General features: G+C 43.5%; 1 protein-coding gene across 2 annotated transcripts; it reads right to left on the reverse strand.

Annotated features, from left to right (window-relative positions):
- Window positions 1–1164: 1164 nt before the first annotated feature.
- Window positions 1165–15006, reverse strand: INTS11 (integrator complex subunit 11). Of its 2 annotated transcripts, none has more exons than XM_075520174.1 (18): window positions 14955–15006; window positions 14233–14418; window positions 13191–13288; window positions 12106–12179; window positions 11662–11890; window positions 11447–11545; window positions 11314–11348; window positions 10462–10600; window positions 8704–8768; window positions 7849–8038; window positions 7064–7147; window positions 6427–6516; window positions 5714–5876; window positions 4773–4880; window positions 4088–4149; window positions 3033–3175; window positions 2175–2304; window positions 1165–1334 (listed from the first exon to the last, which is right to left on the reverse strand). In XM_075520174.1, the coding sequence occupies exons 2-18, from the start codon at window positions 14258–14260 to the stop codon at window positions 1269–1271; spliced, it is 1803 nt and encodes a 600-aa protein (XP_075376289.1). In that variant the 5' UTR covers window positions 14261–14418; window positions 14955–15006; the 3' UTR covers window positions 1165–1268. The 2 variants fall into 2 exon arrangements, with proteins under 2 accessions (XP_075376289.1, XP_075376288.1); XM_075520173.1 differs by lacking the exon at window positions 14955–15006 and adding an exon at window positions 14515–14689.
- Between the last annotated feature and the right edge of the window lie 39 nt (window positions 15007–15045).

The following is a 15045-nucleotide window of genomic DNA, read 5'->3' on the forward strand; positions in this document are numbered from 1 at the left end:
GATCAGTTAAAGCCCATCACTAAACCACTTCAGCAATCCGAGATGTATTCAACAAGCAAACCGGGAGTGGATCTGAAAGTATTGTAACAGAGCTAAAGCTTTGCAATAGGTGGCTTCTGGGGGTGCAGCATTACATTTGTTAGGATGGGCCTGACTTGAATTAGTTATTGCTACCTGCAGTTTGAGGTGTCAGGACACCTATTACTAATGACGGGTCAGCCACTGACCTCTCCCTTTCTGTCTTTTGCTCTTAGCTTGGAAGAATTTTTTAAATATCAGTGAGAAAATCTGCTCAAACTTTTCTGAAAGTAATGATTCCTGTGTTCCTCTGCCTAACTTGGTAAGACAAGTGCAAATCCTTGCACTTGTAAAATGGAGACAAGGAGAGCCTCTGAGGGAGCATTAGGACAAATTAATCTTTTACCTTTCATGAGATACTGCTCTTTTTGTCCCATTTATAGGCTATGTGAAAACTTCCCAGCACTGGAGGGACTATTCTTTCCAGCTACACACAGTTTTTATGTTCTGGACAGAGGAAGAAAAAATTTTATTGGAGACTCCATCCAGGAGTGCAGCTTTCTTGCAGGCTTGTCAGCTGTCATTGAGGAAAGTATGGATAATAAAAAAAGTTACGCTGCTGGGTAAAGAGCATGTTTAGGGTGCTATATTCTTGCCTCCATTATACTTATACTTTGCCTTTTAATTGTGAAGCTTTGAAAGCTCCTTGTTTTGACCCTCAGGCCTGCAGTTATCTACCCCCATTAGCACCATGCAGGGCTGACCCCCCTTCACGGACAAGTCCGGGAACGCCCCGTTCACAGATCTGACACGGGTGAGCTGTTTTGTCCCATGCACAGAGTCCAGGAATTAGTTCAGGGCAGGAGTGGGGGTCAGTGCATGGCTGTTGCTTCTACTTATTTTTGGGAACAAACTGAAAGCCTAGACTCTGCGCAGATAATTACTGTAAAACAGCACTGCTGAGGCTTTAAGGGAAATGAGCTGTGGAAGGGGAAGAGTGCTGCATATCTTTTACCTCCTTGTGTAAGCAACTCGACGCTTGTTCCTCAGGACTCTTTAAAAACAGGCTGTAACGACTCCCCGGGCAGGTTTCCAATGGGAGAAATCGCAGTACTGCTGACCGGTATACACTGTCACTGCAGTAACTGGAGAAACACTGTAATTCCTTTATTAAAACAAAACCAGAAAAAAACATTAACAATGTAAACAAAATAAAATCTGAAACACCACTGTGCCTGCTGCTCTGTTGCTCACGATGTACTCTGCGGCAGTCCTTTTTTCAAAAGGGATGTGAGATAGCTGCCCAGTTCTTCATCCTAGAGAGAATAAAGAGAAACAGGATGAAAGCCATCTTCTGCTTGACTCTCCCATTTGGGGCAATAAATTCAACCCTGGTACCTAGAAATAGACTGAAATAATTCTTGGACCCAGCAAAATCTAATGTTAGCAGTGTTCAAAAATGGAAACCAGTCCAGTTAGCACAAATGCATTTCTGGGTGTTCTTTCAAAATATCAGTGCAGAACTCCCATTTGTTAAAGTAGGTGTCTGGACCTGAGGTATCTCTTTGGAGGAAAATGACCATTGTTCTTGAAAGCAAAGAATAAAGAACCATTGATTTTTTTTTTCCTTTGCTCTCAAGAAGGCATTTCCTTGCTGTAAAGAAAGCATTTAAAAATACAGCCATAGAAAGTATACTTTTGAAAGGAAGAAAACATAATGACTGCGTCTAATCTTACCACAATTTCTTGTTAGCTAGCTTTCTGCTTGTTGTTTGAAGTTTTACACCTAAGAAACACCATATAAAATACCTCCACACTCTGTATTGCTGTAGTCATACAGGTGAGAGTTTAGAACCTGGATACTATAGTGTCCTCAAAACACAAACATAATTGTAATTAATTGTAATTGTAGTAAGTGTAGTTACTCCAGAACATGTCTTGAGTTTGGTAAAGCTCCTGTAAAAATGATTTGGACTAAACGTAAAATAGTAAAGAAAATGGCAGTGACTCACCTTATCGTCTTCCAGTCAAACTACTTCAAAAACAGGGTGAAGACAACTCACCCTTACAGTAGCAAGCCACATTGTAGGACAGTTTTGGACTGGAAAGAGTTAAGAGCAGAGGTGCTTGAAAAGTATGTTTTCAAGTATCCCTACCTGGTAAGTCCAGGATACGAGCAGAACTTTGGTTCCTTGATCCTCCGAGTGTGCTGTGGCTTGGATAAGAATGGACTCTACTGTTATAGAGCCATCGGGGAGATGCTGCACTGAATAATCTTTCAGGACCCTGGTAAGAGAGAAGACAGACCATTTGTTTTGGATGGGACATGCACACAAGCGGAAGGGTGGGTCAGCCCCTGTATCTCTGAATCCCCACCACCAGCATGTTGTTACTACTTCTAGCTGCGTCTCTGAGCCAGCACCCACTGCCCAATGGGGCCAATTCACAGCTTGCTTATTTTGGTGTTTATGTTAACCACGTAGGGCTTCCTACAGGGTTTATTTCTGGCTTTCATGATAGCTACAGCTCCAGTCTGAACCCTATTCATCTGAGCAAAGGACTACTCACAGAATTGACCAGCTGCCTATAGGAAGAAAACAGCTTTTAAGATTTATCTGCTGCTAGCTTTTGAATAGCTTTAAGAGGTGTCTTGACCCTATGCTTGATAGTCTCACTCCAAACAACTGTACTAACTTCAAGCAGTAGCAAGAGCAACAAACCAACAGGAACAAAGATTTCAGGGGGAATGCTCTACCTTGGCAAAGACCATGAGCTTGTAGGCTGATTACCAGCCTCTGCTACTGCAGTGTAGCACTGCTCTGGTTATCTTAGCTATATAGACTGAAATCGAGAGCAGCTGTGTCTGCTGGGCTGCAGAGCATTTTCTCTTAACTCTCTGGGCCTGGTCTGGAAGGGCAGACAGGAGGGGGCACTTGTACTACCTATATGAAGAACTATAAGCCCAAGTCCATCCCTGGGGAGGAAAAAGCAAACACAGCTAAGAAGGGACTTACCCTTTGAGATGGTTATATACACGAAGCACTGTCTCGTGTTCTTTGCGCGGATCCTGAATGTGAACACGGCAGGTAAAACGCAACTGATGTTCTGCAAGGCCCAGCTCCTTCAAAGCCTGCTCAGGAGAAACCAGACGGAAGCTCTGCAGAGGAAAAGTACAAATCCATTATAAGCTATTGCTTTGCGCTTTCTGAAGTTTTATTGCTCCTCTGTGGTCAGCTGCATGCAGGTATGTGTTCATCACTGCGAAACTCCAGCAGGTAAGATCATTCCTCTTCAGTCTCTGAAACGTCTCTCAGCATATTTCAGTTACTACTGCAAGCAGTAACAGCTAGGCATGAGCGTGTGATGGACAGCAAAGGTAGAGGTAAGACAGTGGCAAAATGTCCACCTAAATAATCATACCAATTCTTTATTTCCCAAAATTAAAGTTGCTCTCTGAATGGAAGCTGGTTTAACCTCTTTACTGGGGGAATGATTTGTTTAAACATGAGGTTACAGAGTAAGAATTCCTCCCTTGGCACCTTTCCATCCTTGTCCACCAAAGTGAAGTCTACCAACCACAGGCTGCTGCTTGATTCTTTTGATTTTTACATGCACAGTGAATCAGAAACACCTTGGATTCACAGGCTGAAAACCACAGCCACCTCAGAATGGCTGCAGCTGCACCCAGTAGGCCGCAGGGGGCCAGGGCAAAAAAACAGGCTTTGAACAGAAGCAGCTCTTCAAATTTATCCATTTCCTGTGACTTCATCCGTGAGCACTCATGAGACTGACCAGGAAAAATTCTACCTCCATAACACGCTGCTCATGAATAGCAAGATACTAATTCTGAAGTTGTGGGACTCGTGAACTGTCAGTCGAGACAACTGACAAGCTGAAGAGTCTGTCTTGCGGAGTCGTCTTCCCAGCTATGCTGTAACTGGGCTCTTTCCAAGAAACTAGGACTGCTTACCTTTATTTTAGTTCCTTGTTCACCCAGACCTCACTTATGAATTATAACAACACACTCATCCAGAGGACACAAGACAAACATAAGAACTTTTTTACTTACATTATCCTTCATAATTAATGTGCCATGCATTAGCTTTGGCTTCTTGACATCTGGTAAGAGACCTAAACCAAGGCCAATGGAAGAGAAAGATGACATGGTTAACGATAATGTGCTTACTTTTCACACAAGACAACTGCTATAGCACTTAATAGATTGGATTTCTGAGTCCCTGCTGAGGTTCAGAGACTAAGATTTTACATCTTTGTTCTGTCTGTGAAGTACATGCTGCTTAAACCATTATCAGTGCTCTACACACATAAGAAACCACGCTTAGTAATACAGAACAACTGCCTCTCTTCCCATATGCCTTCCTGATTTGAGGGGTTTTAGATTTTTCTTAAATTGGGTTTATAAAGAAGTAATTCCAGTTTTCACAGACCTAGCTAATAAAAGCATACATGAACTTTGTTTTCATAGTGAATGGGCAATGAGCAGCAAACAAGGTAGGGGGAGCGTGTGTTTTTAAACAGTACTGGATATACATTCACAGCATCGTAGCCGCTTCACTGCACAGGAAGCCCTCTCGACCACTAAATGCTCACAAAACCTGCTCTTTGGCAGGAAGCACTGCTCTATGTCACCATTGCTACAAATGGCCCCGCACCACTGTTTCCACCCAATACAAGTACTATACAACACAGCGGCAGGGCCCAAAGGACTGAATTCTTGGTTGAAAACTCGTCACCTATTGCTGTTTCTCTCTTCAGGAGTCCCAGGGATATGTCCACTGGAATGCTGGGGTTGGTGAATATCGTTGTGGTCTCTCCGTTGGCAGGCATGTAACAGTTGACATCTGCAAGGTAAACAAGCAGCGGCAGGAGGACTGCTGCAGCAGCGCTTCCAGTCCCAGGCTGTCATTTCACCCACAAGCACTGTGCGAGCATCCCTAGAGTAGACGGTGCTGTGATTTTGGCAGCAGCCTACTGCAGCTGTTCAGGACAGGAAGTGCAGTTGAACAGCGATCTGCTGAAACTTAATACCAGGGATTTGACAGAGGCTGAAAAGTAGAACTGCTGCTCAGACTTAAGGCTAACAACCTTACCAGAACCAGCGAAACCCCAATGGGGCAATACCTACTAGCCCAGCTATCCTTAACCCCTCCTTGTGAGGGGTAAAAAGAAAATGGACTGCAACAAAACTGCCTGCACCCTGATGTCGGTAACAAATTACTGCAAAGAAATCTGCAGATAGTAAGTAACCAGCCAATGTGAATTCTATGCTTTCTCCACTCATCATTTAAGAGTCAGCTGTTTCCAAGAAATTAATTTTTTTTTTTCTGGAGCGCATTCCCTGTTAGCAACTGAAGTTGCTAACTTACAAGTTCAGATGTACCCTGCCTGCCTCGGCTTCTTTAGGAGTCTAAAGAAATATAAATTCAGTAAGTGCTGAACTGTAACAATACAAACATATCAAAACCACTTTTACTTCAAGTCCAAATGGGCATTAAAATTAAATGGGCTTAACATGTTAAATCAGATACGTTACGGATACCAGTTTCTTGAGGGTGACTGGTCCTGTAAATTACAGTGCGCCTAACTCTATGCTGAGGTCCAGTAGATTAAGTATATGAACTTTAATGCCTTCCTTCTACCGCCATTCCCTCTTCAGTACCAACACCATACGTACGAAATTCCTGTTCTATTTTCTGCTTCAGAAACTCCATTTTCTTTGCTTCACCATGGACCAGGAGAACATTTCGTGGCTCAGCCTGGCGAATCAGCTGCATTATTCCCTTGGCATCTGCGTGGGCACTGAAGGACATGTACTCCACCTGCATCTTTACTTCCAGCTGTAGGGGAAGAGAAAGCACAGGCTTTGTGAATCGGGAACTGCTTTGGCTCACTACACCTTGTATACCACAAACCGACCCAGACTCCCCTGTATTTAGTTTAAAGGAGGAAGCAGAACACCTGAATTGGAAAATGAGGTTGGAGAGAAAGCTGCTTATCAGCAGAGACTGAATATGATGCTGTACAGAAAAGCTTTCAATAACTTACAGGATCAAACTGCTCAATTTCAGAGCACAATACTTGTTGCACATTTACCAAAACAATTCCATACTTAAGGACAGTTGGTATCAGTTTTAATACCCCCATCTGCCTAAAAATGTATCATTTTTACCCATCTGACTAATGGTGCCTAGTTATTAAACATGATAAATATGGCCCTGACAAAGCCTTATGGCAGAAAAAGACACACTGTTGCCAATGCAAAGGGGAAAAAAGACCTAGTCCAACCCCAAAGAAAATGTTACTTGGGTATTTTCAGTGTTGTATGCAGCATATTCCCATGGCAAGAACTTCCCCCTAATGATCCTCCTTCTTGAAAATAAAACTTACTATTTGTCTTCCTTCCATTTCCAGCTTGCGCTGTCCACTCAGGATCTTATGGCCCACAGTTCCCTGCACACAGTAGCCTGGCATGATGACCTGAGAAGGAAACCGGAAAAATCTACTATGCTACTGTGCGTAGCATAGCTGTTGTGAACGTAAAAATAGCCACAGATGCATGATGCTGATGTAAGTTTGTGTTCTTCCCGTCTTACGTACTACCATCCTTCACTGAAAAGCTGCTTGCTTTGTTCTGCAGCTTGTGGTGAACGCCCAACTCCGGATCGCACATGAAAATGAAATTAGAAAGCAAACTGCTGAAATCTACACACCACTAAATAAGAATTAATGCTTGATACAAATGTCTTTGAAGCTGCTTCAAATTAATGAAGGCACTTTTGAAAATAAAATCTCCCACAACCTCCTGTCTGAGACATGTACCTCCTCTGCTTGCCCTGTCACACACAGCAAAGAAAATTCAGAGCTTGGAAGAGCTCGGCCCTGGGTTGGTTCACTAGAGGACTCGCGTCCTTTAACCCGAGGTGCTCAGGAAAAGCTTTCCTGCGACCTTTGTTGTTATGACTGTATCAGTACCACTAAATTCACATTAACACAAAACATCATTCAAGGAAACAGAATTTCTTACCATATTCTTTTCATTCCCTGCCCATTTCCTGAAGATCTGAAGGGACTGTCCTGCATGAAGCATACCAGGGGTTGCAAACACAACCTAGAATTCAAAAACGTGCCAAGAATCACCTCAGAAAACAGGGTTTTTTCCATTACTTATAATATATAAATATCCTAAAACTGTGCAGAGTATCCCCTAATACACCCTTATTATATTACAGCACGCTTATTACATCAAAGCTCTAACGGGGATATTTGCTATTTTATTTTTCCCACCTTGTCTAATTTTCACATAAGTTGAACTACTGTTTTAGGGAATTTTTGTGAGCATCCACAGTGTCCAATAAAAACTTTGAACAGTTTTATAATGGTACTATCGTGCTCGACAGGTTCCTCTTTCAGCTACTGCCTAATAAACCAGTCAGAAATAAAACCAGCAATAAGTCATTGTGTCGTAAAGGATCTGTCTCCTGACTTAAGTCAAAAGAATATCCTGTAAAAGTTATGGTTTGAATCAGGTCCAGAAGTATAGATTATATGAACACACAATCATTTTTTTTATTTTCTCTGGGCATTTTACCTTTACTGAAATAAAGGTAGAAAGACCTTTAATAGTTACACAGATAAAAGTATCCAGATGGCCTGGCCACAAAAGGGTTTTTGATGGGATGTTGATATTAATGGGTTGAGGAGGCTTAGCTTTTGCAGACTGCCTGTTTGCCTTAGCCAGGAACAGAGTGGTATAAAAACAGCTCCCTGACGCTACACATCTGCTCTATTACCTTGTTAACGCCCACCTACCATAGGCCCCGGATTGTCTGCAAAGGCCCGATCAAATGCTTTGATGTGTTTGAATTCAAACATGTTCCTCTGCACAAATGTTTTCCGAATTTTCTGATTAGTCCAGGTGATGAAGAGCTTGTAATAATGATTGGCCTTCTCCGTCAGTCCCGTGGAAAAATAAATTGGAGCTTTCAAGTTCATTCTTTCCCTGTAGAAAGAAGCATTCCAGATACCTCTGAGGGCCAAATTAGGATCCTGGCTATCCATGCTGAAGTCCATAAACCTACGCAGTCTCCAAAGATTTTTTGTGCATACCCTACTCTCAGTGAGCTATAAATCAGTATTACAACAATGCTACATCACTATGCATCAACTTCCTACAAAGTAGGCTTTAGTCCAATTCTCCTTCTCACCCACTACAGACAACTTCCTTCCATTACAAATATTTATCATTCTGCTATGGGAAATAATCAAAAGCAGTATCATTTGGTGTTATCAAAACCATTTCCACACAATGCTTATACATAAGTTTAATACTTGTTCATCCCTCCTCCCCCCTCCCATGAAAACAGTTTTACAACATGGCAAAAATGCAATCAAATTTTTTAAAGGACAGTTGATCCTGAGTGGAGGAATGGAGTGGAGAATGACTCTGGATAAGAAAATGGTTAGTTTAGTGCTTGGAGTCAGGAACGCTGGGAAATACATGGAAAGAAGTAATTCCGCAACTGCCGGCATGGGCCGGCGTGCAGAGGAATGCTAAGGAGAATGCTTGTACGAAACAGACAGGAAAGAATCACAGAAACCTGCCAGGACCACAACATGAGGAGGACAAAAAGGAGGTGGTACATGCACAGAAGAGACTGCACTCACCAGAAAGTTTCCAATAAAATGCAAAGTTCCTGGGCACGTCCAAGGGCAAAAACTGGGATAAGAACCTGCAATTAAGGTATGATTTACAGTCTGTGAAACCCAAACAGCATGTAAACGGCCCTGTAGCATTATAATTTCTGAACAAGTCACTCAGTTCCCGCTTGCTTTCTGATATTCTTTTGCTGACCTTTCTTTCCACAGGAACGTGTTCTGCAGTTTTGGAATGAAAGGCACTGGTATCTGACAAGCACCTACCCAGCTAAGACCTCAGCCTGTACATACTGAGGAAAGTCTCTGGCAGGGCATGGTGCTTGTGAATGTGTTCAGTTCTGTTCTCGCCTAGATAATATGAAAACGAGTTGTTGAGAGCAACAACTCTGGTATTATTCACGGAAATGGACACTAAGATGAGTGTTTCTGTCCTTGATTGCTTTGTCTGTGCTGGGGTAATTACGACCTTCCTCCTCTCCCAAATTAAGGCAACATGGGAGGAAAGAACAGACAGCTGTTTTGATTTCCAATGTTTTCTTCAGTTAGGTGCTGTCACTTGGCAGCAAAGGGTTTACCACTACTCATTTGTTTTCCAGATTCAGTGGGAAAGCCATCATCTACTTCTTAATGGAACTGTTTAGCAAACCACACCCATCACCAAGAGACTCACCCTCTTTTCCACCAGCAAGCCTACATTTTGCCCCTACTAAGACAAGAACAGTAAATAAAATACAGGGCTTGAGGTCACATGTGACAAACTACTATAACTTTTAACCAAAATGCAGTTCAAGTTCTACACGTACAACCAACAGCCAGACTAACTTTCTATTTAACCAAGTTAAACGAACTAAGTCCTAGGAACCTAGAACCAAATCCTTAGCTACAGCGAAATCAGTAAAACTCTCCTGTGTTCCAAATTTCCACTTCTAGTTCCATTTTCTGAGGGGTTAAAATGTCTCTTTTTATAATGTCTTTTCCTAGGTGTGCTCTAAATGTGGTGTTCGTGAAAACGAGAATCTAAAAAAAAAGTTTTATATTAGCAAAGACAGGGGCTAAGCTCCAAGAAACAGAAAAGGCTGACTGAAATTCTAAAACAATAAAGGACTGATACAACTAATGGCCATGTTACGATGCTATCATCGTACGTTCCACATGCTTTGTGGCTAGCTGAAGTTGTTCACATCAAATCACACTGGACTGGAACCGGCTCACCCAAGCGAACCAGCCAGGCAAGTGAAAGCCACAAACAAGGTACCGAAGCATCACTGACTGTATGGTAAGCTCATGTCTTCCACGCGCTTGGAGGGGTTTTATGGTAACAGGCAGCACAAGCACAATGCGGAACAGCACAAAGCAGGATACTGAAGAGACAGACGTGGCTACACTGGAAATCATTTCTGATCAAGTTTAAAAGCAGTAATTGAACAGTCAGTCTCAGCTTCTTAATTTACAGGACTAAGAGGATGCTTCAGTATACAAGATGCAAATCAAGTTAATTTTGCCTTTATCCTCCTTATTTGCAGACTGTAAGCAAAGCATTTCCCTTACTGTCTCATTAACTCATAGTTTGGTTTTCTTCTTGGCATAATTTAAGCATTTAATATTCTGTCTTTTAAAGTACAGCTAGAGGAATATAAAAATGCCTTCAGTTTCACGTAGTGGTCATACATAGGTGCCTGAGTTAATTAATAGTTACACAGCACTACAGAGCCAACACGAGCTTCACAGAGGGAAAACCACATCACTTAGATTACCAAAACGCCATACCTTCCCTCCTCTTTCCACAGTCTCATGAACTTTCTTCAAGAAGTCTCTTTCTCTGCAGCGTTTGGAATCCCTGATAGTTGTGGCATAGGTGGATTCACTTATTAATAAATCTGGGCGACACTTATCAATCCAGGCAGCGCTAAAACAAAAGGAATTTAAAAAAAAACACAAAACTATCAAATTAAGAGATGGTATCTGGCATTTCTGATCTGCAGGTCTCAAAGATGGGTGGAGAATGTCACCGTCTCCATTTGCAGATAGGAAAACAGGTACACAGATCTGCACCGGCTTGCCCAAAGTGACCTAGGAGTTCTGTGGCAGCATCAGGACTCCTCTCTTTGCAGGCCGTGCTTTCTTTCAATTAATCCAGCCCAGAATAGAGTGTGCAGATTTTGAAAAGCAATTCTTCTCCAGCTTATTACTTGTTCTAAATGCATTAAAATATTATTCTAAATAGCATGAATATTATAAATCTCTCATATATGCCAGTAAAAATAAAATGAACATTAAAGTTTGTGATTAGCACTCTCTTAGAAAGTAAATAAATTTAGAAGATACCGTGACAATAAAACATTTCAAACATCTAAGTCCAATTATTACGTAGCCTTAAAAATAGATTAATATGACTATACAGAAGAAGATTACATTAAGGTCTATCCGGAAAAATCAATGTAAATCTGTTCATTCTCATAATTCAAAATTGCATTTGTCTCTCCAGCAAAGACATCATTAAATGTTCCAGTCTCCTGACAAACAATCAATGCTGACAAGCCCCTAGTATTAATGGAAGCTGTGCTAAAATCTTCCTGTCAGAAATATATGCAGTTCATAGAAACTTGGCTTCCTACTTACCCTAAATGTCTGTCCGGTGTCATGTTATAATCACCCTAATGGAAGAAGAGAAATCCATTAATATTCTCAGTATAACGGGACGGGCTGTTAAAAGGACATGTAGGTATCTATAAATATTGTTGTGCATACTTACAGTGTACACAACTGACTCGCATCCAACCTTAATCTGGAACATGGCTGCTCCTAGCACATGGCCTGCATAGTATGCCTTGATCTCCAGCTCCTCATCCACCTGCACAAACAGGCAAATCCTGCGTTAGTGCACACATTTAAAAAAAATAAAATTGCTCTGCTTTCTACCACAATCCAGTTGGTCTGATCCAAGAGTATGCAGAAATTACCATTTACCTGAACTGTCTGGTGAAGATGCACAGCAACCACCTTTTTCATACAGTCTTTAATCATTTGGGAAGTGAAGAAGTTCGTTTCCCCTTTCTTATCTACAGTTATTTTCCTATAGTCCTCCAGGAGGATGGGACAGATGGCCTTGGTAGGATGTGTCATGTAAATGGGCCCATCATAACCAACCATTTCACTGAAATACGGTAAAGCTCCACAATGGTCCAAATGAAAGTGGCTGCAAATAGACACAAAGGATAAAGGAGATGCTGCAGAGGAATTTAGCTTGCCTGCTTCTCAGATCTTGCTTCAGATTTTTAAAGCACTGCATGACACCGAGGAACTAGCCAAAATAGGAATGATGGACTTACAACACGTTTGGGTTGCTAGGGACAGTACACAAAGCTTTCCTGTTTCCCATTTGACCTGTGACAAGGAAGGACGCTTTCTCACCTGATGATCACGCAGTCTAGAAAGTCAGTCAGCCTTCCATTCTGAGTGATGTAAGAAAAGTCAGGAAAGCGTCTCTGCAAAGACATGAAAAAACAGGCTATCTATTACAAAAGAAAGCCAGGTAATACTACGTTACTAATCCAACAAATGACCTGAAACACTGGAAACATGCTGTAATCCACCTCAAGGCAAAACTGCAATAAGGCAGCAGACCACTCTAGTGTCAGCAATATGGTAAGAGCTGCAGGCAACACCCTCAGCATTTATGTGAAGAAAAAGTCAAAAATGATGGGAGGGCTTCCAGAGGATAGACAGGGAAACTGACCTTGCAAATAAATAAATTACAGCCAAGTTTATCTTCAAAGTAAAACAGGTGACCAATGCGTTTTAGCTTACCCACAGGCATTAAGGCAGAAAGCCTCAAAACCGTTTCTGTAATAGCACATTTGCTCTGTGCCACGCCTTAACTCTTTCTATCTTACAGAGTATTTTTGCCATTATTCCCTTCCTGCTAGTATCAGGTCACCAAACATCAGGAATATTTCCCAGCTCTCTCTCTAAAGCATCAGAGATGCGTGGTTGCAGATCCCACAAGTAACTAATTGCCCAAAACCAAGCGTCGTGTCAAGAGCAGTCTAGCTAACGACAGGATTAATGCTTTAAAGCATAGAAGATACCTGCCCACGTGAAATATAGGAAGACCAAAACCACCAGGAATGGAGCGTTCACAGCTTGCTTAGTATTTTTTTGGAGTCCACAACCCAGGGAAAGGATAGCTGGATAGTGGCACTTCGTATACCGGGAATACTTGAGGGGACGTACTTCTTGCACAGGAAGGCAAGATTTTGAAGGGGCAATAGCAGTTCGTTCTCTGCCATAATCCAGCTCCAGCAGTGGCTGATACACGTGCCCAGTAACACACACCTAGCTAACGTTACCTACGTGTCACGTAAGATGAGGCAGGCAATGTTCAAATAAAAGAGAACAGCGCGGAACAATGAACCAGGAGCCCTGCTGGGAAACGCCAGGCAGATGCTCCTCGAAAGCATCTCTACACAACATTCAGGCTTCTCCGCTCTACTCACATCATCGTTGTAGCCCATGTGCATCCCACAGTCGAGCATTACATTTTTCCCGGCAATAGATACGAGGATACAGCTGCGCCCCACATCCTGGCCAGCTCCTGGACCCAAGCAAAAGACAGACAAGTAAGACTATGTCTGAGAATATTTACAATCACTTCAAAAGAGAAGCATTTAAAGGTTTGTACAAACTTCCTAGCCCTTTTCTGATGCAGGAAAAGACAACATCCTTTCTTCCAAGCAAGCAGATCTGTTAGAGGGTAAGCAAATGTGAATTGACTTACCCCATTCCCTGAGCTTATGAGAGGGCTTTCCAGCTGCAGCTGCAAAACTGCAGTACATACAGCACTGCATCCAAACCCGTGAGCAGTTCAGATGCAGGGCACTTTGTTCTCTGCCTGCCGCTGTGCAATCGCAGCTACGCGGTTTCAAGTAAGAGCAAAATAATCTCTTACCTGGAAAGGATTAGCATGGAACTCAAAAGTTCCCAGGGCTCTGCAACCTCCCTAAGTACTCTGCCTCTCAGCGAAAGCACAGACCTTCATTAAGCTCTAGTTAAGTCCATTCCGAGCCAGAAAACTACCCATCAGGACAAAGCAGTTCTCCTGCTCGGCACATCCTCTGCCCTCTCAGTACGTAAATACATCTCTGGGCAACCCATTAACAAAAAAGAAGAAAAAAGGAGAAAAATTTGCTTCCCGTGGATCATTAGCACTATTAAGTGAACTAAGACTCTATCTACACTGTACAATATTACAACGCCTTTACCAGTACACGTATTAACAAATCCTGTAATCAAAACAGAGTTGTCAGACTGTTCGAGTCTTACTTGCTTGAAAGACAAAAGGAGGACAGTGACATACTGACAAGAACCACGTCAGGACGCTGCGCAACCGTAACACGTATCGCGGCATACCACCATGAGCAGTTTTTGTGGCACGGAAAGGCACGTATATCTCCAGCAGTCTAACACATGTTACTTCGAATTCTAAATTCCAAAGTTTTTCAGTGTTTCTATTTCAGGACGATTTTAGATTAGACTTACCCAAGGGAGTGACTTTTATTTCGGGCATTTTAACAAACTCTAAATCTCAAACTGCACGATAAATCATTTCAGAAAGAGTCTAACGGGGGCCACAAAAAGAAGAGAAGGTTTAGCCGTTTTTACAGCCGCCATTTCAATTATCTTTCAGTATCACGCAGAAGACTTAAGCAGAGACTCAACTTCTTCCTAGAGGGAAGACAGTCAGAAAACACAAGTCGGATCAACACGTGGACGATTAACAACTCCCGGAAGTTCAGGATAATCACCACCACCGCTATGGACCAGGAAACGGGGACCCGTCTGCAGGCGTGAGGCAGAGGGGAAGGCAGAGACGGAAGGGCTCCTGCTCCTGCCCCGGCCGGCGCTCCTTACTGATTCACACCGCGCACGACACCGCATTTCCAAGTACAACCTCGCTGCGCCTGCCCGCCCCAGCCCCGCTCCCCGGCGCTGACCGCAAGCGACGCTGCCCCCGTCAGGGAAACCCTGCCTGAGGCGCAGGCAGGGCCGGCCCCGGCGCTCCCCACACCCCTCGGCCCTCACGGCCCCGACCCCCTGCCGCCCCAGCAGCGCGGCCCCGCAGCGGAGCACGCACCCCACACACGCACCCCACCCCCCCCGCCAGCAGTAGCGCGGCCCCGGAGCGGAGCGGCCCGGCCCCGGCCTCGCAGCAGGGCCCCCGCCCACCGCGGCCCTAGCAACGGCCGCCCGCCCGCTCTCACCGCCGCGCCGGGCCTGCTCCTGGGCGCCGCTGCGCACGCGTAGCCGCCCGCCCGCCCGACAGGGACCGTCCCCGCGCCGCGGCCTCCGCGG

This window comes from Mycteria americana, chromosome 18 (assembly GCF_035582795.1).
Source record: "Mycteria americana isolate JAX WOST 10 ecotype Jacksonville Zoo and Gardens chromosome 18, USCA_MyAme_1.0, whole genome shotgun sequence".
NCBI lineage: Eukaryota > Metazoa > Chordata > Aves > Ciconiiformes > Ciconiidae > Mycteria > Mycteria americana.